At 43.3% G+C, this 26,798-nt stretch overlaps 1 protein-coding gene across 2 annotated transcripts in view; it reads right to left on the reverse strand.

The window, feature by feature from the left end:
- The window catches only part of TTC7A (tetratricopeptide repeat domain 7A), a 229,535-nt gene that overhangs the window by 175,606 nt on the left and 27,131 nt on the right, over nucleotides 1–26,798 (reverse strand). For both annotated transcript variants that reach the window (XM_006125491.5, XM_075925403.2), the window contains 4 exons: nucleotides 21,197–21,275; nucleotides 16,004–16,164; nucleotides 14,810–14,873; nucleotides 64–201 (listed from right to left, as the gene is read on the reverse strand). In XM_006125491.5, coding sequence (XP_006125553.3) covers nucleotides 64–201; nucleotides 14,810–14,873; nucleotides 16,004–16,164; nucleotides 21,197–21,275 — 442 coding nt within the window. The remainder of the gene's footprint in view (nucleotides 1–63; nucleotides 202–14,809; nucleotides 14,874–16,003; nucleotides 16,165–21,196; nucleotides 21,276–26,798) is intronic.

Consider the following 26,798-nt stretch of genomic DNA (forward strand, 5'->3'; position numbering starts at 1 on the left):
CAAAGGACAGCGTACATTTGCAAGAATTAGGTTGATGTCTTAACAAGAAACAGGATCCAGTACCTCAGAAAGCATGACATACTGCCCTCTTCTGCCCAGTGTGATACTCAGAAGATCATACACTGCAGAAGCATCTTGGAGGCTCACAGCTCGATCATCCTTCTGGTCAGGGGCACGGCTAATGACTGCATCTCTGTTTGCCTGGCAACAATCACAAATAAGAAATCCGACCTGATGACAGTGAAGCTGCAAGCCAAATGCAGACAGATATCTGTCTGTCATTGACTGTGCGTACCCATTATGACTCCATGTCAAAACAAGCACTAGACCTACCTCCCCATTTATCCACATGAGGATAATTCAGGGTGGCATACATATGAAAGGAAATGCTGGAAACAGCTCATCCCCATTAACTTTCAGAATCATAGAAATTACAGAGGAAAATGAGCCACTGGGCCAGAATTTCCAGGCATCAGGAGCTCATGGCCTCATAAAAATTGTGTGCCTAATTATTTCAATTGTCTGCAACTTTGGTGGCTGCACCTGCATTTCTATAATTTGCCCCAGGCTTCTGATAATGTATTACTTCCCAATGGTAGGTATTTTTTAATCTTTTCTACTATTCACTTTTTATTAGTTAATTTGGGCATGTTCCACTAATAATTGGATTTCTCTGTCATCATGTTACTTCATTTGCAGTGTAATGCCAATAAGATTTTTCTTAAACAATTTGTACAGATCATAATTTATTACACATAACCTACAATTCATTGCAATGCATTGCAACGTCCGTTAAAACAGAACCTACAGTCCAGTAACTCTCTCGGAATACTCTGAACTATAATGCAAGACACTCAGGTTTGACTCCAGATCCTTGGGTCTAAGCTTTCTAAAGACAAAGGATAAAATCCTGATCCCACTGAAGTCAATGGCAAAAATCACACGGAGTTCAGTGGAGCTAGGATTTCACCCAAATCATCAGTACCCTGAGGCTATGCCTACTATATACTATGGGCATAGGCTTTGACAAGTGTTTAAGCCCAAACCCCACTACGGTCCACACAGAAGCACCTGCACTCCTCAGAATGAAAGTCACTGGCTCAGCGGGTACAAGGGTATAACATTCCAGGTCAATCTGAGGACTGTGAGGTCTATGATTTTGACCAAAGCACCAAAAATCTGCATTTAACTGAAAAGATCTCCAAGAGGCGGGTGGGATTTGAGACCTACTGCACCATTGTCTGGTGCAGGAAGCAGATGAAAAATGTCAAGGCTACCTGCCACCAAGTAAAGGATGGGAAAGGTGCATATGGGAACTCCTAGGCTACCTTCCTTTACTATGAGCAATTTGACCAGAGGCTGACAACTCCCCCAGCACAGAATTGGGCACAAGCAGAGACGTTGTGCCTATAACTCTGGAGGGAGTGCCCATGCCATTGACCAGCACTGCTCACACCATCCTCCTCAGATGGAAGGATGACTGCAGTGCAAGGCATCAAGGACTAAACATCAACCAATGGAGACACTCCCCACAGTTCCATCAAGGGCAAAGAACCCAAACCCAACCCACCTATTCCAGATCTGGTTCTGTTCAATATCTTTGAACAATTTAGATCAGTGTTTCTCAAAGTGTTCTGCAGGCTCGCTTTGGGAAAGCGGCTAGTGGGCCCACACCACTTTGTTTCCCTAAAGGCTCCGTAGCCATGAAGCCTCGCAGATTCCATAGGCTCCAGTTCACCGTTCCTAGCCAAGGGGAGCCATGGAAAGTGGTAGCCCAGGCCCACTACTGGCTTTTCCAAAGTGGGCCCACAGAACACTTTGCAATACACTGATTTAGATGATGGCATAGAGAGTACAATTATTAAGTTTGCAGACGATACCAAGCTGGAAGGGGCTGCAAGCGCTTTGGAGGAGAGGATCATAATTCAAAATGATCTGGAGAAACTGGAGAAATGGTCTGAGGTGAATAGAATGAAATGCAATAAGGACAAATGCAAAGCATTCCACGTAGGAAGGAACAACCGATTACACACATACAGTGAGCCACAAGCTAAATATGAGTCAATGTGTGACACTGCTGCAAAAAAAGCAAACATAATTCTGGGATGCATTAACAGGAGTGTTGTGAGCAAGACATTAGTAATAATTCTTCTGCTCTACTCTGAACAGAGTAGTCCTCAGCTGGGCACCAAATTTCAGGAAAAGTGTGGAGAAATTGGAGAAGGTCAAGAGAAGAGCAACAAAATGATTAAATGTCTAGAAAACATGACCTATGAGGGATGAGTGAAAGAACTGGGCTAGTTTAGTCTGGAAAAGAGAGGACTGAGAAGGGACATGATAACTGCTTTTAGGTACTCAAAAAGGCTGTTATACGGAGGAGGGAGAAAAATGGTTCTCCTTGACCTCTGAGGATAGGACAAGAAGCAATGGGCTTAAATTGAAGGTTGGATATTAGGAAAAACTTCCTAACTGTCAGGATGGTTAAACACTGGAATAAATTGCCTAGGGAGGCTGTGGAATGTCCATAATTTGTTAGACAAACACCTGCCAGGGTGGTCTAAATGGTGCTTGTTCTTGCCCTGTTCTTGCCATGAGTGGAGGGGACAGAACTTGATGACAGAACTCTTGAGGTTACTTCCAGTCCTATGATCCCTCCCAAAGAGGAAGGCTGCAAAGTTTGCCTTGCAATCTTATTTTTATGTCTTTCTCTTTCTAACTGCAGGGAAAAGGTCTTGTCAAAAGGCTAAATACAGAAATCAAGCATATAAAAATGACATAATAGGTACATCTTGCAGCCTATGTATATTTTATTACTAGATGATTTACCTGGTATTGCTTGGAGCCTTAAGTCAAATATGTGACTTAAGGATCCAGCCTGGAGTGAGGCTGGGGATGAGGGGTTCAATATGCAGGGTGCCCCGGGAAGAGAGGACCACCTCAGCCCTCTCTCACAGCAGCAGCTTGGGGCCAGGTGAGAAGTGCTTATCTGTGGCCACTGCAGCGCAAGAGGGCACAGTGGGGGGAGGTGGGGTGTGCAAGTCCCCCTGCTGGTGGGCAGCCAGACACACAAACAGACAAACTCTCTGAGGGTATGTCTACACTTGCCCCCTACTTCGAAGTAGGGAGGCAAATGAAGCATACCAAAGTCACAAATCAAGTCCGGGATTTAAATATCTTGCGCTTGATTTGCATGTTCCCGGCCGGTCACCATTTTAGAAATTCACTAGTCCGGAGTAACTGCTCGCGTCTACATGCGGCAGTGAAACAGGAGTCCGATTTAAAGCCCCTAATTCAAATTAGCTGGTAAACCTCTTTGCAGGAGGAATACCAGCTAATTTGAGTTAGGGCTTTAAATCGGACTCCCGTTTCACTGCCGCGTGTAGACGCGAGCAGTTACTCCGGGCTAAGGAATTTCTGAAATGGCGACTGGCCGGGAACATGCAAATCAAGCGTGGGATATTTAAATCCCAGGCTTGATTTGCAACTTCGGTATGCTTCATTTGCCTCTCTACTTTGAAGAAGGGGGCAAGTGTAGATATACCCTGAAATATATAATAGATAGCTGTCCCTTTCTCCACCCCTGTCTTCTGCTCACCCAAAAGCTGTATTGGTCCCTATCTCTGGCTCCTTGCCTGTCATTGTGGTCATTCTGAAGTATAACTCCCTCCTGCAGATCCCTCCCTTTCCATTTTATGAGAAACAAATTCCATGCATATCCCATTGCCTGGCACAACTAAACCCTGACCTTGTTTTCAGTTTTGATAAGCGGAAACTCAATAACAAATTTGGTGATCCTAGCTTGTACTATTTAGGAGGAGTTCTTGAACAAACGGACTCACAGATGTACAGACAGATAAAGATGAAGAAAAAGAAGAAAAGAGGAAGAAAAAGAAGAAACGGCAGCTGTATCATCATTACATGTAATCTGTGTAATGCCCTGTTACAGATATTCATTACCACATTTAAACAGGCCAACACAATTACTGACAAAGGGCTAATTGGCAACTAGAGTTAAAAGAAACTAAGAGGTCTAATTCAGTCCAAAATACAAAGTCCTATAAAAACAAACTTTTACAAATTATAAGACCAATGTATTAAGTATTTTTTTTTAAATTACAATGAAATTAATTTTGGTTATAAAAAAATCCCCTCTAGTTTTCAGCACACATTTTGCTGAACAGTAATAGTGCACGAGAACCAGAAAATGAAATTCAGACTTCAATGGTTCGTCAGTTTCAAATCAATCTTGTTGTCAGGGCTGCAAAATACAACAAAGTAATCTTCACTTATTATCCAATATAACAGAAAAGCAAATATTAAAAAAGCATAATGAAAAGTAACTTAAAATGTCAAACTTTCCAAAAGGATTCACCTTTAGAAAAGATGATAACATTATAGGGCTAAAAAGTAAAGGAATAAATGTACAGCATGATCCTTACTGCCAATTAAATACTCTTATGCTTTATATGACAGTTTAAAAAAAAGTTTCTGCATCAGATACTCTGCTACAACAACCATTTGTGAAAGACAACTGCACTGAAAAAGCACCCACGTATATCGCATAATGTGAATCAGCCTCACGCCATAGTCAGTCTTACTCTGCTGCTATTTCGGGCATCTGTTTAGTACTGCATTGTGATTTTGTAACTTATCTTATCAGAGATAGACGATTCATCCAAACTGGGGACTGTCCATTAAATTCTGCTAACAGATCAGCATTACATATCAGTGCCGCATGCCCCTTTGGAGCATCTAGATCCTACAATAAACGGCATGTTACAAGATAGATGATTTTAAAATAGTTGTTCATTCTGGAGGTATTCCACTTTACCAGGAAAGAGAACAACTAAAATATTACGGTCAAAGCAATGTGAGAGGGAAAGGTTCCAACCTAACAGAGGTACTGATGGCAGCAGCCATGGGGAGAACCGGGGCTGGCAAGGCCTCGATCTAGCAGCCAGGGAGGAGGGAGAAATGGGGTTGGTGCAGTCCGGCCCTCCCTGGTGCCTGGGGACAGAGCCAGGGCTGCCATGGCCTCAGCTAGCAGCTGGGATGGGAGTGGGAGAGCCAGGGCTGCCGCAACCTAGGCCCAATGGGGGCGGGGAGGAAGAGGGGAAGCCAGAACTACCACGCCGTGGCTGTCATGCCGTGGCCTCAGCCTGGCCCTCCCCAGCAGCCAAGGGGAGAGCCGAGGCTGCCTATCCCCAGAGAGAGGAGGGCTGGGAGTATAGTGAGCAGGGGGCACCGTCCCTTAGTATTCATTTAAATGTATAATGAATGTAGGTGGGATTTTCAATAGCACTTCAGTGGCTCAGGCTGTGGCTGTTTGGTTGCTATGTAGACTAACAGGCTCAGGCTGGAGACTGGGCTCTATGACTCTGCAAGATGGGAGGGTCCCAGGGCTCATGATCCCCTCCTCCCCCCCAGAAGTCTATACAGCAGTACAACGGCCCCCCAATATAAGCCTCGTGAGCCTGAGTCAGCTGGCACGGCCAGCCACAGGTTTTTCTTTGCTGTGTAGTCATGCCCTTAGCTTTATAGGTCAAATCCACATGAGTAGCCCCACCAAAGAACACAGAGCAGCAGTGATACCATGTACTCCTGGCAAGCTACCTTACTTAGTAAGCAGGGAGCCACTGTCTCCAGCAGTTCCAGTTTCCCAGCTGATTTAAATTGAAACCACATGCAGGGCACACGGCGTTGGTCTAATCTCAGGGGGACAAAGGCATGGAGCACATGAATAGGGATGCTCTGGCCTCTTGCAGATCATCCTCTAGGATTCACTGGTGTGGGGGCTGGTCCCAAAAGACAAATCCATCTCTGTGACAGAATGATTCAGGAGAAACCTCCATAGGGCCTTCGCATCTATGAATCAGTGGTCCCAGGCTGAGGATATCAGGCCATTGGTGTGTGGTGGGGCAGAGGAAGGGGCAGGAATCTCAGCGTGCTATTCCTACCTGCAAGCACCACTCTCTCCACAACTCCCATTGGCTGGGAACAGGGAATTGTGGCCAACGGGCGCTGAGGGGATGGTGCTGGCAGAGGGGACAGGCACATGAAGCCGCATGCCTCCTGCTCGCTATCCGTGGGCCCATGGGAGTGCATTGGCCCTCCTGGGAGTAGCATGGTGTCAACGCAGGGAGTGAGCCTGCCCTAGCCTTATTGCGCCACCAGCTGAGAGCCCTAAGTGATAAGTGTCTCCCAGCAGGCGGCCACGCACCAACTCCCAGCCCCTTCCCAGAGCCGGCATCCCATAACCCCTTCCTGCACCTCAAGCCACTGCCCCAGCCTGACCTCCCTCCCAGAGCCAAAACCCTGAACCCACTCTGGCACCAAGCCCCTTTACCCCAACCCCCTGCTCTGACCGCCCTTCCCAGAGACAACACCCCATATCTCCTCCTGCACCCTGAACCCTCCCTGCATCCCAAGCCCCTGCCCTGAACCCTCTCCCAGAGCTAACAAACCAAATCCCCTCCTGCACCTCAACCCTGACTCCCTCTTGGAGCCAGCACCCCAAAACCCTCCTGCACCCTATATCCGCTGCCCTGACCCTTCTCCCAGAGCAAGCACTCTGTACTCCTTCCTTCCCCCTAAACTCCTCCTCTACCCAAGGCACCTGCCATAGCCTGAGCCCTCTCAGACCAGGTACCCAATACCCTCTCCTGTACCCTGAACATCCTCCTGTACCCCATGTACCTTCCCCAATCCTGACTCCCTCTCAAAGCCAGCACCCCAAACCCCTGCCCCAGCCTGATGAAAATGAGGGAGGCGGGGGAGGGGAGAACGGAGGGAGCAGGAAGGACTTTGGGGAAGAGGCAGAGCCTCAGGAAAGGGACAGGGTAGATCTTGCATTGCTCTTAAATTCAGACAGTGATCTTGTGCATAAAAAGGTTGGAGATGATTGCATTAGGGCCTTCCCAATATAATTTCTCCATAGAAATAACTGTTCTAGTTGCCACAAGGATGTTCCACAGTTCACACAATCATGACTGGGCAGGAGGGTCATCTACTCCATGAAAAAGAGAAACTGTTCTAGAATTGCCTGGGACACACGAGACAATTTATGCTATCAACATGAGTTCCGCATGAGGATCTAAGGTAGACTGCCGTCTTAAATTTGTAAGGAGAGAGTGACAGGGGAATTTGTGAGGGAGTTTAGAGGAGGACAGGGGGAACTTCACATTCTTCAAACTTCACATTCTTCAAACTTAAAGACAAAAAACCTCACTCCTGATAAACACAAAACAATGACAAAGGAATGAGCTTCAGAAGTAAAGAGATAATACAGGCAAAACTTATGAAAGAGAGTGGGCTAGCCCAGTACAGCATGTATGATTACCTGCCCTATGGGCAGGTGGGACGTGTACATTCAGTGCAAGTTGCTCCTGGCCTCAGAGACCATGTTTGGTCTTTGGACAACAGAGCGGCTGAACGAGAAGAGCTAAGGGAGGCAAAGAAGTACTTGGGTGAAACTTGCTAGAACACAGTAGAACTGGTCTGACTGTGCTGTTGAGGAGGATGAAAGTTTTAGGGAAGAACATCATCCAGCTGGAAAGGAAGGAAATGACTCCATAGTGGGGACCCTCCATGCAGATGTTGTGGTATCCTATTGCACTGAGGATACCTCTTCAGGGGAGGGAACTCCAGTTATTAAAAAGAGATAGCCAATAGTTATGGGGAATTCAATCATTAGGAACATAGAGAGCTGGGGAAAACTACTGTACTAAGAGAGTGGTGAAGCACTGGAATGGGTTACCTACGGAGGCGCTGGAATCTCCATCCCTAGAAGTTTTTAATCTCAGCTTGACAAAGCCCTGGCTGGAATGATTTAGTTGGGGTTGGTCCTGCTTTAAGCAGGGGGTTTGGACTCAATGACTTCCTAAAGTCTCTTCCAACCCTATGACTCTATGATTCTAATTGAGACCCTAAGGGTAGAATGCTAATTTTCCGTTACCCATCCCCTGACTTGGATTTCAGAAGATAAGATACCCAATCCTCAATTGGGATTTCAGAAACCGGAATGGAGGCTATTGCCAGTGGGAAATACCTAAACAGCATTTTCTTTGCTTTCATTGTTTTGGTATGTAACCACCCCAATTACATTATGATAGTATACACTATGCTGTCTTTCTCTCTCCCTGCCTGCCTCTCCTTGCCCCACTCTCTGTGGGTGGCAGTGGATCTGGCAATTATATCTGCTATAAGAAGACACAAGTTGAACATTAGGATGCCAATAAATTAGAAGAAAGGGAGAAGCACTCATTAAAGATTTTAATGGGGTTTTTTTAAGTTATGTTTCAAAGTGAGCAATTAAAGAATATTTCCTATCTGCTCTGTGAAATAAGAGGCTATTGCATAGAATTTACTAGCCTGTAATTCATACCATTATTTTACACATTAAAGCGCACATCTCTATGTTGTAGAATTTAATTTTCTGTAGCATAACACATATTCTACTTGTTTAGTTTGGAAAAAAGAAGATTAAGGGGGGACATGATAGCGGTTTTCAAATATCTAAAAGGGTATCACAAGGAGGAAGGAGAAAATTTGTTCCTCTTGGTTTCTGAGGACAGGACAAGGAGTAATGGGCTTAAAGTGCAGCAAGGGAGGTTTAGATTGGACATTAGGAAAAAATTCCTAACTGTCAGGGTGGTCAAATATTGGAATAAATTGCCAAGGGAGGTGGTAGAATCTCCCTCTCTGGAGATATTTAAGAACAGGTTAGATAGGCATCTGTCAGGGATGGTGTAGACAGAGCTTGGTCCTGCCTTGAGGGCGGGGGGCTGGACTCGATGACCTCTCGAGGTCCCTTCCAGTCCTATGATTCTATGATTCTATGTAGAATAACTGCTGAAATAATACCTATTTGGGTTTGCTGCTTCATTTTTTTAATATAAACACATATAAAGATAACATAACTAAGCCACAGTTGTCACATAATTATGTGGCACAGTAACATAAGAAAGGCCGCAATGGCACAGTGGACAGTGCCAGGTACCCCAGAGGAAATGAACAGAACAAGTAACCATTAAATGATCCATTCCTTGCTGCTCATTCCCAGCTTCTGACAATCAGAGCCCATCCTGGCTAATAGCTGTTGATGGATCTATCCTCCATGAATTTAACTAGTTCTGTTCTGAACCATGCTATAGATATGCCCTCACAACAATCTCTTGCAAAGAGTTCCACAGGCTGACTGTACGTTGTGTAAAGAAAAACTTCCTTTTGTTTGTTTTAAACCTGTTGCCTATTAATTTCATTTGGTAACTCTTAGGTCTTGTATTATGAGAAGGAGTATAACCCAGCCATATGTTTCCTAATAAGCTTGTTTGTTTAAGAACTGAAGGTTTAATTATCATCCTGTTTGCACAGCCCAAGGACTGGTCTACATTGAAAACATACATTGGCATAGATATCTTTCTCAGGGGTGTGAAAAATCCATGGAAAATCCACTCCCCTCAGAGATGCAGCAATGACAACTTACCTCCCAGTGTAGACAGTACTGGGTCAATGGAAGAATTCTTCCTTCAACCTATCTATTATCTTTCAACAAAGTGAATTTTCTACAGCAACAAGAGAACATTGCTCAAGTAACGGTACATGGGCTGCTCAGGGGGAGAACTTCTACATGTGGGGGAAGACACTTTTTAAACCAGATGGATCAGTGGGGCTTCCTTATGACCATCAATCAGCCTGGCAACCGAGATACCCATTATGTATGGCAGGAGACTGGCAGGTTGATTGGTGCAACTGTAACTCCACCAGTCCAGTCTTTCCCCTGATTTAACCCAGGCTGCCTTAGAGTGGGCTCCCCCTATTGTGATACCCACACCCTCATGTAGGAATGGGCACAGGTTCTGTGGCTAGCTAAGCATTCCGTACTGATGGGAGGGAAGAGAGAGGTAAGGCAGGATTTTCCCTTAATGTAGCTGCATTTATTTTAACAACCATTCTCTGGAGTATTCTTTGTGCTGGAACTGACCGCACCCAGCGGTTTCTCATACCAGGAATGGAACATTTTTAATAGCTTTTGTGTATTTATTTTAAAGTCATTTTTAGCTGTTTATTTACATTTAGAATCAATCCCATCTTGAGTCTGAAATCTAAAGCACAGCTTAAATTGCATTCATTGAGTCCCTGTGTCAAATACGTGGCAAAAGGCAATATTAGAGCACAGTCTCTTCCTGGTGGAATACTGCAGAGCTGACTGCTCCTGAATGGGGCAAAGTTAACTTGGTTTTCTGCTCCTTTTTCTCTGTTGTATTGGAAACTGAACTGGTTGAATCCAAGGCCAATAAACTCAGTGCCTGCATAATAGACATCTGAAAAAGAATCAAATCCCATTTCTGACTTGAATCCACAGTAGGGATTTGACCTGTAAGAGTCTGAGGAAGAATAGAGAGTAGAGCAGGGAAACAGATACTAGGATATATCCTGTTCTCGTTACATCATGTGAGCAACCAAATGGATTTCTGTGGGATTGCCTGTAAAAGTAAGACAAGCAGGGCTGGACCCATTATCTACATATGGTGAGAACATCCTGAACTCTCCAAGTCTTCCTGTTCCTTTGCAATTCCTGCCTATGTAAAGATATTCATTTGTAAGAAATTGGGAAGCTTTCTGTTCTGGAATCTCTTCAAACAGGAGTAAATCCAGTAATGACAGATCTACAGTTGCCTACCAACTGTTACAGAGCTTTCTCTCCAGATGATTTTCCTGAGGGCTAGAGGGAGGGTATCTGTCACAGTGGATGAATGAGATCCAAGACTGCCATTTTATATATGCCAGTCGTAATCTCTCCAAACCAATGTGTGGCACTTTGCACAACAAGCATGAGTGTTCTCACATCTAGGGTGTAACACAACAGGGATGTTAAATTGCAGTTATCTGACTAATCGTGTAATCGATACAATGTGTCGATTGGTCGATAAGGACTGCTGTGCAGAACCGCGCGGGGGGGAGTGGGGGGGGGTCGCTCCAGGAGCTGGCTGGAGCCGGGACTGAGCAGATAAATGAACTGTAAGGTGGACAGAATGCTGGCTAAATGATTGGGCTCAACAAGTAATGATTAATGGCTCGATGTTTGGTTGGCAGTTGGTATCAGGTGGAGTACCCTGATGGTTAGTTCTGGGGTCTTTATTAATGACCTGGATGAGGGGATGGATTGTACCCTCAGCAAGTTGACAGATGACGCTAAGCTAGGAGGAGAAGTAGGTACATTGGAGGGTAGGGACAGGTAGGGTTCAGAGTGTCTTAGACAAATTGGAGGATTGGGCCAAAGGAAATCTGGTGAGAGTCCTGCACTTGGGAAGAAGAATCTGAAGCACTGCTACAGGCTACAGACCGACTGGTTAAGCAGCAGTTCAGCAGAAAAAGACCTGGGGTTTACAGGGATGAGAAGCTGGATATGAGTCAACTGTGGGCCTTGTAGTTAAGAAGGCTAACAGCATACAAGGCTGCATTAGGAGGAGCATTGCCAGCAGATCTAGAGAAGTGATTATTTCCCTTTATTCGGCACTGGTGAGGCTGCATCTGGAGTACTGCATCCAGTTCTAGACGCACTGATGTGGACACACTGGAGAGGGTCCAGCGAAGGGCAATCAAAATAATTAAGGAGCTGGAGCACATGACCTGCAAGGAGAGGGTGAGGGATTTGGGCATGTTTAGTCTGCAGAAGAGAAAAGTGAGGGGGGATTTGATAGCAGCCTTTAATTTCCTGGAGGAGGTTCCAAAGAGGCTGTTCTCAGTGGTGACAGATGGCAGACTGAGCAGCAATGCTCTCAAGTTCCAGTGGGGGAGGTCTTAGTTGGATATTAGGAAAACCTATTTCACTAGGAGAGTGGTGAAGCACTGGAATGAGTTACCTAGGGAGGGGGTGGAATCTTCATCCCTAGAGATTTTTAAGGCTGGCTTGACAAAACCCTGGCTGGGATGATTTAATTGGGGGTGGGTCCTGCTTTTAGCAGGGGGCTGGACTCGATGACCTCCTGAAATCTCTTCCAGCCCTAGGATTATATGATTCTGTGATTCATTGCTCCAAAAGCCTGTTCTCTTCTTCCATGAACAGCAGGACTAAAACTTAGCAAGCTTGCAGGGTTGCCAACTCTTGTGATTGTATCACAAATCTCAAAAGATCTGCATCATTTCTTAAAGCCCTAGCTCCTGGAATCCAATGATTCAAAGAGAATCTCAGCTTTCAGTTACCAAAAGAAAAATGTTTCTAGCACTTGTGGCTGCAGAGAAAAGCTTGGAAACATGAAGCAACTGTGTCCTCAAAGCTCAGAACACCCATTTTAAAAAGCCCCAAATCTATTATTGCTTTTTTTAACTCACAATTTTTAAGCCAATTTCACCGCTTTGATGGGCCCGACCCACTATTTTTGAATGTGTGGAGCAGGCAATGCTAGAACTGCCAATTTTTCCAGGGGTTTGTATGGTGGGAAGAGAAAGATCAGGAAATGAAGAAAGGTCATAAAGCATCAAGCTTTGTTACTCAAAATTCCACAGGCTGTAATTAAAGAGGAGAGGGGAAAATGTGTTATATCCTCTCCCTCTCTTGTTTGTCTGCAAACTGTCTGCTTACAGTAATGTAAAGTTTTGTAAACTGATTGTTTAGGGCCAGAGGGAAATGTTGTTATAGAGGATTTAAAGCACACAGTGCACTTCAGCTGCTACATAAATAATAATAAATATTGTACAGTCATTGAAATTAGACAATATCAGTGAGGAAAAGCTATTTTCCAAGGTGTAAAGGTTTCTTGATACTATTCTGCACAGATCATTTTTTATTCATTTTTCTTTTTTAAGAGACTTGAGTTCACATCTAGCTGAAGTTATAAGGGTTATAAATGTTATAAATATAAAGTATAAACCTGTTGGTTTCCATATGTTCCATTAAGAATGCTGTGCACATAATACAAATACCCATTTTCCATTTCTGCAGCTAATCAAAGCCATTCAGGACCAGAACAGCAGGGATGTTTCAGATAAAGACTAAGAATCAATGACATATTGTAAAGGTCGAGCAGCACATATCTCTCTATCATTCCTGGCTTTAGATAGTATTACTAGTTCTCCATTTTTATGGCCTACAAATTAACAGAGAATTTCATGTAGACTTACAACTATAAATATCAGGGCAGGGTTTAGGAAAAGAATATCAGAAATCCAATGTGATTATAGTACCCATAGAAGTTCTGTTTCACAGAGCTCAGATCCAATCTTGCTGAGCATTTAAGCACGTGCATTAGTCCCAACCAAATCAATAGGACTACTGAGATGGTTAAGGGCTTGGTTGGGTCTGGTGACAGTTCTCAGCACTTTGCAGATTGACTCTAGAAGGACTCTGGTCAGGTTCAAAGACAGTTCAATAAAAGTTGCAGTAGCAAATTACCTTAGATTCCAGAAACTAGTACAGGTTGGAACTCCCTGGTCTGGCTCCCTCAGGACCTGACCTGTCCTGAACAAGGGGATATGCTGGACCAGGGGGAGTTCTGCCCCTCATGCCCATGCTGCCCGCAGGCTAGGGCTCCAGCCTGGCCCTACTGCTGCTCCAGCCCCCTAGGGTTCTATAGCTGCTGCCAGCCCCACTGCTGCTGGGGCCAGAGCACCACATCCAGGGCTCTGCAGTCAGACCAGAGCTCCGCAGCCTGAGCCAAAGGTCCGCAGCTGGGGCCGGGGCCAGAGCTCACTGTCTGCTGCTGGGGCTGGAGCTCCCTGACTGTGGATGGAGCGGCACGGCCAGGTCAGTGCTCCCTGGCAGAGTCACTACTCCCCCCTCCCGCACTCCTGCCCCACCACCAGACCTCCCTGCTCCTGGACTCTGTGGTCCAGGAACATCCGTGGTCCTGCTGGACGACAGATTTTGCCAGACCAGAGAGTCCCAGTTTAGGAAGGTACCACCTATAATTCAGAAGAGAACACTGACCTACACAACAAAACATTTACATTCACTTACCATTCTTTTAGTTCCTAAGTCTTTTAAAAATATATGTCTACATTTGATGCTTATCTTTGAATATACCAGAGATAACGTATTTAATTCTGAATACTGCATTATTGTTTATAGTTTTCCCTTTAAAAAGGGGTTGTTGTTTTTTACTCTTCGTATATCTGTAGTGTACTTCTCTACATAAGTGCTCTAGTACTAGCAATTATCAGACATAATATCAATTATTGCAGCCTTTACTAAAGGAAATATTTATTTTGCCACCATAGCAAACAGTACAGAAATCCTGCAAAGATTACACTTGTCAATTACAGTTGCTCCCTAACAGACTAATGAATTTCCTTTTTTCTAATTATTACAAAAAGATGTACTTTTTAACAAATATGCTTTGTGCATCAAAGCTTCACAGATCCCTTAATAATTTGAGTTGCACACACAACTCATTTGTTGCATGCAAAATCATCATTGTAAATGCTAGAAAGCTTGTAAAAAAAAATCACACAAAACACAAAGTTTTTATATTTGAGGAGAGGAAAATACTTGTTTTCCTTTCACAATAATTCTTATAAACTGCATTTCAGAAATTATTTTCCAAAACACAATATGGGCAAATCACTCTTTTAGAAGGATCCCCTAGCTCTGTACTGCATATCCATTTAATAAACAATAATAAAACCTGAGTCATTAAGAGAAGACACAGTTGTCCCTGCCTTCCTGCTGACTTACTTATTTTCAGCTGGCTGGGGGAGATTTTGTAAACATGTGAATTCCTTGAAGTTTACAAAAACTTCCAGAAGACTTGATACACAAATGCTAGATACATCTTATTGCTATCATTATTAAATGCTCATTTTATCTTACCATGGATTCACTGATCAAGAGGAGGAGAAGAGCCTCTTCTATGTTGTCTTGAGGGCAGTACAGGCTAAAAGACAAAAACTTTTTTATAAACAAGATCAGGAATTAGCCCACCCGTTTCTATTTTTAATGTCACAAGAGGACCAGTAACTTGAAACACCTCATGTATGATTCATTTGCTACATAATACCCTCTTTTTCAAATTCACAGAATGAAAAGCTCTAGAGCAGAAGTAGGCAAAAGGGCCTCTGTGGGCCAGATCTAGCCTGCCAAGTGGGCTGATCTGGCCCAAAGGGTCCTGTCGTTCCCCCTCTCTCAGACCAATCAGGGTGGGGGGAAGCATGGAAAGTCTACTCCCGCCCTGCAAGGAGCGCATGGCATTTCTAAGCGCTGCGCGCTCCTTGCAGGACAGGGGCAGGGCGGGAGGAGACTTCATGTGCTCCCTCTCGCCCCCCAAGTCCTGATTGGACTGGTGGGGGTAGGGAGAGTGTGCAGAGTTTCTTCCTGCCCTGCAAGGGGCTCGGTACTTAGAGTAAACCACAGCTACTGCTCAGGTGGAGGCTGACTCCAAGCGCAGCACTCCCTTGCAGGGCGGGGACAGGGAGCAAGAGACTGCATGTGCTCCCCCTCCCCAAGCTCTGACTGACCTGGGGACAGGAGTGGGGGGAGCATGTGAAGTCTCCTCCCACTGCCAGGGTCACAGGTACATAGAGGAAACCGCCAGCTGTTCTGAACAGCTGATGGTGAAAAGACTTCATGCCCTCCCCCGCCCCCAGACCAATCAGGGTATATGGGTGGGGAAGCACAGAAGTGTCCTGGCCCCACCCCTTCCGCCTGAGGCCCTGCCCCTTTCAGGGCAACCCGGGGCCACTTCAAAAATTTCTGAAGTGGCCCCCGGTCAAAAATTATTGCCCACCCCTGGCTCTAGTGCGTATTTTAAAATGGACTCTTTTGAGCCCTCAGAACCTTCATCCCATTCCACAACTGAAACAGCGATTTAATCAGATATTCTCCATTCATCAGAAATAACTAAATATGCCAGATTTAGGTCTGGGTTTTTCAGCAGGCATTCTGAAGTCAAACAAATACATAAAAATGAACAAGGCTACGTGGATCAGGAATCATGCTGGCACTGAGGGACACTTCAGCCATGCTTTTTCCTCTCAGGGTGGAAACCAAAATATAGAGCTGCCTTACTTGTCTCCTGTGTACAGCTGGGGTCTCCGCTGAAGAAGACTGCTCACGTAAGTGTTATCTTCCTTGTTGATGAACTCGGGCAGAGGTTCAGATAAGGGGCTCCAGTAACAGTCTTCACTCAAGGAGTGGAGGAGTACTTCAGCTAGCTGCTTGGCTGCGGTCTACATAGCAACAGAAAGCACTGGAAATTATTAAAAAGGCTCTCACCTGCAGAAGGCATGTACGCACACAGGAAACATGAGCACAAAATACACCGGGAACTTGACTTTTAGAAGTTCTGAGTACTGACACTCCCAATGGAGTACCTGCCAGCTGCAAGTGCTCTGCTCTTCTGAAAATCAGGCCCTAGACGTTTGGGTGGCTCATTGTAAAATGGCAGAGAAAAAGTAAGAGAATCCCTGAAAAGCAGCAAAAACCACCAAGAGTCCCCTAGCCCTTTAAGGACTAACACATTTATCCGGGTACCACTGGACTCCCCATTGTTTTTGCTGGAAAAAAAACCCAAACACGTCAGCCTCTCTGAAATCTGGAAGACAGTGACATGGTCAATCATGCAAGTGAAAAGTGCCCGCCTCTCACATGGATGTTTCAGGCCCCAGGTACATGCCAAATAGTTGTGTCCTAACCACATTTGTAGCTTTTTTGGTCTGAAAAATTCCACTCTTGTCTCAGCCCAGTGGGGATTTTTTTGTTTTAAATCTTTAAAGGACAATTTCTTCAGCTTCTGAATTATACAAGAGTGAAAGAGAAACAACCTTTTTGGGTACTAATACTACTTTTGCTCCTAAATAACTTCAGAACCAAACAAAAACTTTATGTGGGGATGGGAACTGACTGAGTACTGCTTGGGCAGTACATGGAATAGAGGAACCTTACGTAACTCACACCCTCACCTCCACAACATCAGGGCATATCACCAGTTTGCTTACAAGACACAATGTTGTGAGCAAACTGAAGTGAATCAGAGAGAACTTTATTCTTGCATTGCCTGTCTCTTTGTTCAAATGTACCCAATGCATCCCATTGGCGTTTGCATAGTATATATGCAGATTGTAACACGTGTGTATAAACACACATGCACACACACGGGATGTCAACATGTAGATGAGTACATGATTAACCAGTAAACCTGGGCTTATCAATTAATCCTGTCGAATACACACATTCCCCTCCCCCTTGCTGCCTCCGTATCAGAGGCAGAAAGAAGGATGGGGAAGGGAGACAAGAGACAGCTCCTAATGAGCACTATATCCACCTCTCCCCTTCCCCCCCATAGAGAGGCACCAGCGCAGAGGGTGAGGGGGACAATCAGAAGTCGATATACATGAGGAGCTAGCTTCCAAGCTGGCTCTCAGTGTGTGCCAGCTCTGCAGACCCACCTCCCACTGCCCACCCCCCGTGCTGCCTCTTACAGAGCTGGGGGGGGGGGAGGAGCAGAAGCCAGTGCTTGGAAGGAGCCAACTTAAAAGCCATCTGCCCCTAGCACAGGCTCTGCTCCTCCCCACAATGCTGCTTCCATTGCGACAGCAGCCCCTGTCTGCAGGGGGGTGGGGAGGGCAGGCAAGCTTTTAAATTGGCTCTCCTCATGGACCGGTTCCATTTGCCACCCCGCACTGCTTCCTCTGATAGAGGGGCAGCAGAATGGAGTGGCAGGGGGCTCCCTAGGAGTGGGATTATCGAATAGTCATGTAACTGCTAAAATCTGATGCGGTTACACGACTATTCAATTACACGCTATCCAACACCCCTAAACACACAATATTATATATATACAATATATGGTGGGAGACAACTAAGCCTGCCATATTAATTGCTCCTGACCATGTATTCTAATGTCAAAAATGACTTCTTCCACCTCAGTCTAATTTATCTGTGCTTATGGAAAGTTCCTATTACCAGCTTTTCTGCAAAACAAAAAACTGTTGATGCTGAGGGCTTTTACTGGTGTTTTTTTTTTTTTAACCATCTCATCACACAAGTACATCATTTTGTTAGTTAGGATGCAATAGCAGCAACGTGCAAGTTACTTGAAAACTTCAAAGGAAGATTTCATTTCTATCTCCATTTCTGTTTCTATATTATTTCTATATTCTGTATCAAAAAGATTTCAATTGTTTGTATTGCTGTGGAGAAACACTGCTCCACATAATTTCTTGGAGTCTTCATAGCTTTTGGTCATTTGTCAGCACAGGGAGATATCTGCTAGTAACCACCCTTTTCTATAACCTGAGCAAAATACCCTACGGTACTGTGATATTAGCCAATATAATTTATCATCTCAGCATGTAGTTATTTAGTCAGTTTCACCCTTGGGCTCCAATTTCTTACATTTTTTTTAAAGCCCTGGGGATAAGAAAAACTTCAATAATATCAGAAAGATCTCTGAAGCACTGCATGAAGCCATGACTATGATTGGGATAAAACAGCTCAGAAAAGACAAACCTCAAATGCTTTGAGTCTGCTTTGACTTGAATGTTCAGTAGCACTGCAAATTAGCTTCACTTTGTTTTGAGTAAGACCAAACAAATTAGAACAATCCAAGTCTCTGATTTATATTATTACTGCCTTTGGCTAAAAAGGCATCATTATGCTGGGAGTACACTGTCAGCCTACAAGTGAAATATGCTCATGTATTTTATTTTAGTGCTTGAAAACCTAGTTTAATTAAGTATATTCCTGTCCTAAGCCCCTCTTAACAGCTCATTTAAAAAAAAACTCCACTGGCAATCTTCCCCTGGGAACTAATCTCTCTTTTGTGGCACAGTTCACCCTGTAGCACAGAGAAAGCAGCATCCAAGTATCATTGGGATAAGAAATGGTTATGTTCACCAGCCCTTCAGCAGAGCAATGTTATGGTTGAGCTATAAAATCCCCCAGAGTTTTGATCCTGGTCTGGAAAGTGATAAGACCATTTCATTTTTAAAACACCTATATCCATTCCCAGAAAAAAAGAAAAGCAACTGAGAGTATGGAATAACCACCTGATGACCTAGGGATTTTGAGCTGACACTGATGAGACTGTCAGTCTGAACAGAGAAGTCCCAGAATGACACATCTAGGTGCCAGAGGAACCAGACCTGACATGGATTCGGGCAGAAGCACACCCAGAACATCATTCTATAAGTGCTCAGTATACTCATTTGCTTTAGCCCTTGATTTGAACTAGGGATGTGATCATGTAAACTGGTAAACCAGGAGGGGTAGGGAACCTTTTTTGGGTCAGGGGCCGCTGACACACAGAAAAATCAGTCAGGCAGGGGGCAGGAGTGCCAGCATGGGCTCCCCAATGTTGGGGGGCAGGATCCCTGAGCACCAGCGGTTGGATCCAGGCAAGCCAGGGACTGCATCTGGCCCCTGGGCCTTAGGTTCCCCACTCCAATATAAACGGTTAACCGATGAGCCTAGGCTCATTGGTTAATCTTCATGGTTACATGCAGTCCTCTCACTCCCCGCTGCTGCTTCTGTGTCAGAGGCAGTTGGGGGAGAGGAGATTGGCAGGAGCCAGTGCTCACGGGGAGCTGGCTGTTAAGCAGGCTCCCCATGAGCACTAGCTCCCATGAAGCCTATTGTTCATCTAAAAGCTGGCTCCCCATGCACACTGGCTCCCAGGGAGTCACCTGCCCCCTGCGCTGCTGCCTCTGTATCAGAGGCAGCAGTGTGGGGGAAGGAGGGGAAAGGACAGGTGGGAGACGGTGTGTGCAGGGAGTTGGCTTTTAAGTCAGCTCTCCAAATGTACTGGCTCCTGTGGCACCACCTCTCCCCCCACCCCACCCCACCCCTGATGTCTCTGTATAAGAAGCAGTAAGGGGAAGACAGGCGGGAGCTAGTACATGCAGGGAGCCGGCTTTTAAGTAGACTCCGCACGAGCAGCACCAGCTCCCACCCACCCCTATGCCGCTGTTTTTGATACAGGGGGAACAGCACGAGGGAGGGCAGGGAGCTCCATGGGAGCCATGTAACGGTTGAAATTTTCAGTGGTTACACGTTTACCTGAATAAACGCATTTTAACATCCCTAATTTGAATGATGGGTGGACATATTTCACTCAGTCCACCATTGGTACCTTGGCAACTCCTACTTCTAAAATCATAGGTAAACAGCACAAGCACATCTCTTCCTCAGCCCATCCTGGACTCATTTTTTTTTATTGAATTTAGGGCCAGACAAAGTTAAACAAAGACAAAGCCAGATTAGTCACCCAGTCTCAGTAACACACAAGACCATAACTTTTCAGTTTTAATGGTCTTCATCCACGATCAACAGCACAGACAATAGCAGTCTTATTAACCAGAGGCCAGTTGACATTAAACATATATTATTTGGCAGACTATCAGCAATTACTGGGAGACAATGCCCTGAACAGATACAAGATTGAACTGATTTATCCATTCCTGAGTAGTGGCCTTTTCACATGTAGCCATGATATATGAGTTATGAAAAGTATCAGAAAATCCCCCACTTCATGTCTAGCCACTGCTTAATGATGCACACCAATGATACCCTGGCTACTTTCTCATGCTCAGTGTTTTTAATATTACAATCAAGGCACACACAAATATACACCTACAATAAACTATCAATTGCCCTAAGAACAAAACCATGACAGCCTCTAGCTGCTCTCTAACATGCAGCAGGTAAATTCTGATGTGTCAGTTTGTAAGAGGCCTTTGGAAAGACAGCACTCAAAACTTGCAATTCCCAAGTATCATCCCCAATTACATTGTTCAACACCGTGCCTCACAGAGAGAAAATGTGCTAGCTTAAATGTAAAAGCACTGGAAAGTCCAGGAGGCAGAAGTGGTTAGCAGTGCACTGCTATGTATTAAAGTGAGAAAGCACATGTCTGTCTGAGTGTGACAGAGAGACAAAGAGAGACATTATCATCTGGATTCACGGATGCCAGAATTACAGGACGTATTTTGTTTCATGTTACAACAATTACTGTGGTGTTCAAAATCAAATACAACAACCAATAAAAATACACTGAACAGAACAATGCTTGCAAAAGATTCAAATGATCAGGTTTGTCTGTTGGGGTTGTGTATCTGAATTAAATGTCTCACCACAATGTCCAACACGGCCCGGGCATCAATCAGGAGAGGGCAGGGGAATCAAGTCCCACAGCAGTGATGGAGAAAGAAACTAACCACACAGGAGATTAAACTGACTTCCCAGCTTTAAACCTTTCCTTACCATTTTGAAGCTCTGCGTAGCTTTTGTTTCCACAGTCCGTAACACTTCTCGCAAATCCTTCATTCCTTTCACGATGTTTCTAACAGGAAGGCAAAAGCAGCACGTTTAAGATAGACTACTCATGAGGCATATCTGCTAGGCAACAAACTGACTTTTTAAAAGAAGAGAAAATAAAAGGGATAATCATTCCGAAGTTAGGCTAATGACATAAAGCAAGTCACTCTGAGGCATAGGAAAGACAATGGCACTCTGAATGAGTCAGAGTCATTAGCCTGCCTATCCCAGATGGCTTTCTATGAGAAAATCACATTCACTTTTGAAGAACAGAGGAGACATTTGGAAGCCGCTCATGGATCATATGTATAAAGCACATTCTGTTCCTGTTTTTATGTACACTCTGTACTGGCTTGTATTAAACGGAGTTTGTGGTGATGTTCTTAAATGAAGACTTCTTTTTTGTTATGTTTAAATATTGTATCGCTGAGAGTAGATTGGGGAAAAATTAGGGCTTACCTAACTTGGAAACTTTTACCAGTGATTCCAGTAACAATAGATCTCTATAGTTAAATTGCTGTAGTTATCTGGTATTACTGTCCATGTGATTATTCTAAGTCCTGAACAAGAGTGGCTTCTCCCCCCACCTTCCAAAGTGACATAAGTTAAAGAAAAAGCTACATTTATACTGGTGTAAGAGTGACCACAAGGATGCTTACACTAGTCTAACTAAAGCAATTTAAAATTCACATTTTAGCTTATATTGGTATAACTTTCCTGTGCAGGCAAACCCTAGAGTCTTTAAAACAAAAGAAAAAGAAGAGCTTGGCACCTACCACAAGACTTTTTCTATGAAGCTTTCATTGAATTTAAAGTTAAGTGGCTTCAACAGTGATCCCGCTCTTTCCACGTCATGTTCCACAAACATGCTAAACAATAAGTTTAATGGCAGAAATGTTTGAGGAAACCGCAACACGTTAATAACTATCACAAATATTTGTGGGAAACGAATTACAAACTTGCAATTTTGAATATTCACACTAAAAACTTCATTTAAAGGAGTTGCACTCATCCATGGAGGGAACAAAACCATACTGTATTACTTTCTGTCAAACCAAAACTCATCATTGTAGTTCAGATTATGAATTCTCACAATGATCTGCTCAGAGACAATTACAAACAGAAAGAATACAAACAAATGCAGGTGAAAAAATCATGTGCTCCTCAGAGATAATTTGCAAAAAATAAAAAAAGAAGTGAATATTTTGAGCAAGTAATTTGCTCTGAATTATTTCCTCCCCTCTAAATAGAAAATACCCTTCGGTTTGTAAGGGACAGGAAGCTTGAGAAAGTTTGTATCTCTGGCCTTCATCTTTCCATTATCTCTCCAAGAGCAGAAGCAGGGCCTTAGTCTGCCTTTTAGTGGGTCAAAGCAAGAATGGAACTCAATAAAATCTTGTATTTTTAAACACGCATGTATGTAAATCTGACCTAATGTGCATGAAAGGAGCAAGTGTGATAAACAAGCAAAGATTCTGTTTGGCTGGTTTTTGTTTTATCTCACAATAAACAGCATTCTGCACATACCCAAAAAAATACAACAAAAAGCTGAGCAAGTAAATTTCATCATAGATTTGGTGTCCATCAGCAAGGGTGTCAATCCAAAGAAGCACTCAAGGAGCACAGAAAAGTTAACAAAAACAACAAACAACAACAAAGCAGTGTTATTTTTGCCTAAGAATAAATGGATATAGAGATGTATCTTGACATTAATGAGATGACTTGGATTTAACCACAAAATTGGCAATATTTTACTCCAAAATAAACCTATGAATGGCCATTTTAAAGAATGTTTTATGATTATTTGTGGATAACTTAAAGAAAAATGTGGACAAGTTATGGGTGTACTTTGAGTTGGGTGCATTATGACTTAGATCTGATGCCAATCAAGTAGTATTTAATAACACAATGCAGTTTAGGTACTAAAACCCATCGGTCTGGTTTAGTGATAAAAATATTGTACTTACATTTCATGCAAATAGATCTCACAGCATTTTATAAATAAACTTAAAGTGTATGTGACAGTTTCACAATGCACACTGAATACTAGGATGGGAAATTAAGATATTGTTGTGGAACTTTGTACCTCAATGCAACACCCCAGAACTTCCATATACACCACTATCATATAATTATGATATGTTTTGTATAAATTGTGCCTTGTGAGGCATCACTTTGAAAATCTTGATCTGTTGAACATTAATATCCTGTTGGATTGTATGTGCTATTAGTGTATAAAAACACATGAAGTTTTGCTATGTGTGTATTACTGAAATATGTTGTAAGATTAGGAATATCCACAATCAATCTTGCAAATACAAGAATGGAGTAGCCACAATAGTACAGATGGCCCATTAAAAGTTATCCACACTCCCATAACTCCCAGAAACTGTGTACAATGGATATTTCTCAGAGAGCACAGATACAATGGATGTTGCTTGATCCACATCATAGCAAAAGATCTTTCGAGAAAGCTGAAAGAAATCATAAAGGAAGGAGAGTTACATCATCATTGGGCCTCTCTCCCTCCACAACTCAAAACCCGGAAACGTATCAGAATGACAAAGACTTTGAACTGGGACAGGTGACCCCAGGCTGTAGGAGTGTTCCAGCCTTTGTACTGAAAATTTGTGACCTGTTTGACTTACCAGGGTGAGACACTGCTTGATTCAAATCCTGTTTAATTTATAGAATTAAGACTGTGAATTTAATTTTATTTCTTAGATAACCAACTTCAATTTCAATGCTTTCTACTTAAAATCAATCTTTCGGTCATTAATATATCTGTTTTATATTTTGCCTAGAATGGTGTGTTGTGAGTAAAGTGCTTGGGACATTTCAGGTCATTTTACAAAGGCTAATATATGTCTTCTCCACACTGAGGGTGGTGGACTAGGTAATGATTTTATAATAGTCAGGCTTCTAATCCGGACAAGATGTTATATTTCAGGGGTGCCTGGCTGCAGAGCTGGAGGGACTTGGCTGGAGCCTCTCTATTATTGGTTTGTGAGTGGCAAGGAGAAGCATTCATGTAAATCCGTTGAGCACGTCTCTGCCCATGGATGTCTGTGTAAGTGCAGAATCTGCCAGAGGTTTGTAGTTTGCCAACAGCATCACAGTGAGAAAGGGAGCCCACGTTGGGGGGACAGAGGTCTTAGCAGTCCCACAGTCCAAGCTGCACCCAGGAACCATGTCATAGCTGTATCCAATTAAAAATACCAAGCTAATTGAGATAGACAGTATGTAGTGAACCAAACTGGAGTCTGGCCCGGTCCATGGTTTTCAATCAGGGTTATACATACCCTGGGGGTACACAGAGGTCTTCCACAGTTATATTAACTTACATAGATATGTTACTAGTTTTACAAAAAGCTACATAAAACGCATCAGCAAAGTCAATACAAAACTAATTTCATATAAACAAAATTTTCAGTAACAGTGTACTGTAATATGTGTGTATTTCATGTCTGATTTTGTAAGCAAGTAGTTTTTAAGTGATGTGAAACCTGAGGTATGCAGGACAAAACAGACTCCCAAGAGGGGTACAGAAATCTGAAAAAGTTGACAACATGCTGCATGACCCCAAGTTTCACCTCTTTAAAAAACTACTTGCTTATAAAAATCAGACATAAAAATACAGACATGCCATAGCGCACTTACTGAAAAATTCCTCACTTTCTCATTTTTACCATACGATTACAAAATAGATCAACATTTCAGTGTATAAGTACACAAAGCAATATAAACAAGTCATTGTATGAAATATTAGTTTATAGTGACTTTGCTCGTGCTTTTTATGTAGCCTGTTGTAAAACTAGGCAAATATTTAGATGAGCTGATCTATCCCCTGGAAGACCTCTGCATACCTCCAAAGGTACATCTAACACTGGTTGAGAACAGCTCAGTCCTACATTCATGCACCTGCAGCAAAAAGTGCCACAGGAGTTTTATTGAGCAACTCATCGGGATCTCTTATTCAACAGTAGCACATCACAGCTGTCTGTAATAGATGCAAGCATTCACCTTGAGATGAGAGGATTACAGAAAACTTCTCACTATCACTCCTCCTTGTGTACAATTTTACCTGTTCAAACTGTGTGCAGCTGGTGCCTTTTGGAACGACATCTGGCTACACTATGAGATTCCTCCTGTGTCTTCAAAGCTAGCTTTATATCATTATTGCTTTTCTCTCAGATTTCTAAAATGCTGAACCGCTCTTTAAAATGTTATTTACCAAAAAAGTTGGCAAAATAAGTCCTCAGCCTGCTGTAAATGCAGACACAAGACACTGCTAAATAAATCAAAGTGCAGTATAGAATCCGTGCAGTTTGGCAGGGAGAGTAATTTTCAAGTAGTTTATGGAGTGCGATTTTTCAAAAGCACTCAGCACTGACATAACTCTGCTTCCAAAAAAGTCAGTGGTAAAACTCCCACTGAAGTTCTATCTGCACTATGCTGTGGAATCTGAAAAGTCCCAATTTGGGATCTGAAAAGTACAAGTTAGCTATGTCTACACTACGGCACTATTTCAGGATATCAGAAATAGATTTCGAAATAACGGGTGCGCTATTCCGGCATCCCTGTAAACCTCATTCCTTGAGGATTAAGGGACGTTTCAGAATAGTGCTTTATTTTGAAATTCCTTGAAATAAGCTACGCAATTTGTAAGGTTGTAACCCAGTTTGAACCAGTCCACAAAGCAAAATCAAAGTGTGTTTTGCAATGCTCGGCAACATGGCACTTCAGCTATTAATAATATAGAAAGCAGAGCAAATTGAACATGGGTTAGGCCTTTCTTGAGATACAGAATTAGAAGGTATATAAATCAGCAAGCTGGAAGCAGAAGTCTATAATAGGTAAGATAATGGGGAACATTCAGCGAACCATTTACAATGGACAAGATAACAATAGATAACTATTAAGCCTACAACAAAAGATGATGTAAAAGTAGTAAGTTGTGCACTGACAATGTGAACAGGGATTGATTCCTAAAAATGACCATGCCAACCCCAAAATGTATGATGTAATGTATAGTAAATACAATATAATGTGTAAATGCATATAAAGGAAGAGATTTGCCTTGTAACTCTAGATGTGTGGAGACCAACCCCAACACTTGCGTCTGATCAACTTAAAGTAGCTTTGCTGTATGCCAAATAAAGGAACCCGAGTCATGATAGTGGAGTACAGGGTGTCTCCATATACGTCGCTCCGGTATACATCCGTTCCGCACTAAAGTCGATGACGTTTGTAGGCACTGATGCGTTATAAGCCCCCCCATTTCCTGCTCTTAAGTAGCACCAAAAAAAACCCCAATTTGCGCAAATGGAAGTCAGCCATTTAAAGTTGTTTTGCTTTAAGTCCAAGTTTTTTTGAACGAATCTTGAACTTATAGTAAAGGCGGCCTGTAAAACTAAGTTCTTGGGGAACCAAGGGGAAGAGGGCTTAGGGGAACCCCAGTACAGGAGGTAAAGGCTGCTATTTTCAAAGTTATACAGTGGATTTGGGTGCCCAATTTTCAATAATTTGAATCTGGAAAGTTTCAGCC

Source organism: Pelodiscus sinensis, chromosome 3 (assembly GCF_052426305.1).
Source record: "Pelodiscus sinensis isolate ZL-2025 chromosome 3, ASM5242630v1, whole genome shotgun sequence".
NCBI lineage: Eukaryota > Metazoa > Chordata > Testudines > Trionychidae > Pelodiscus > Pelodiscus sinensis.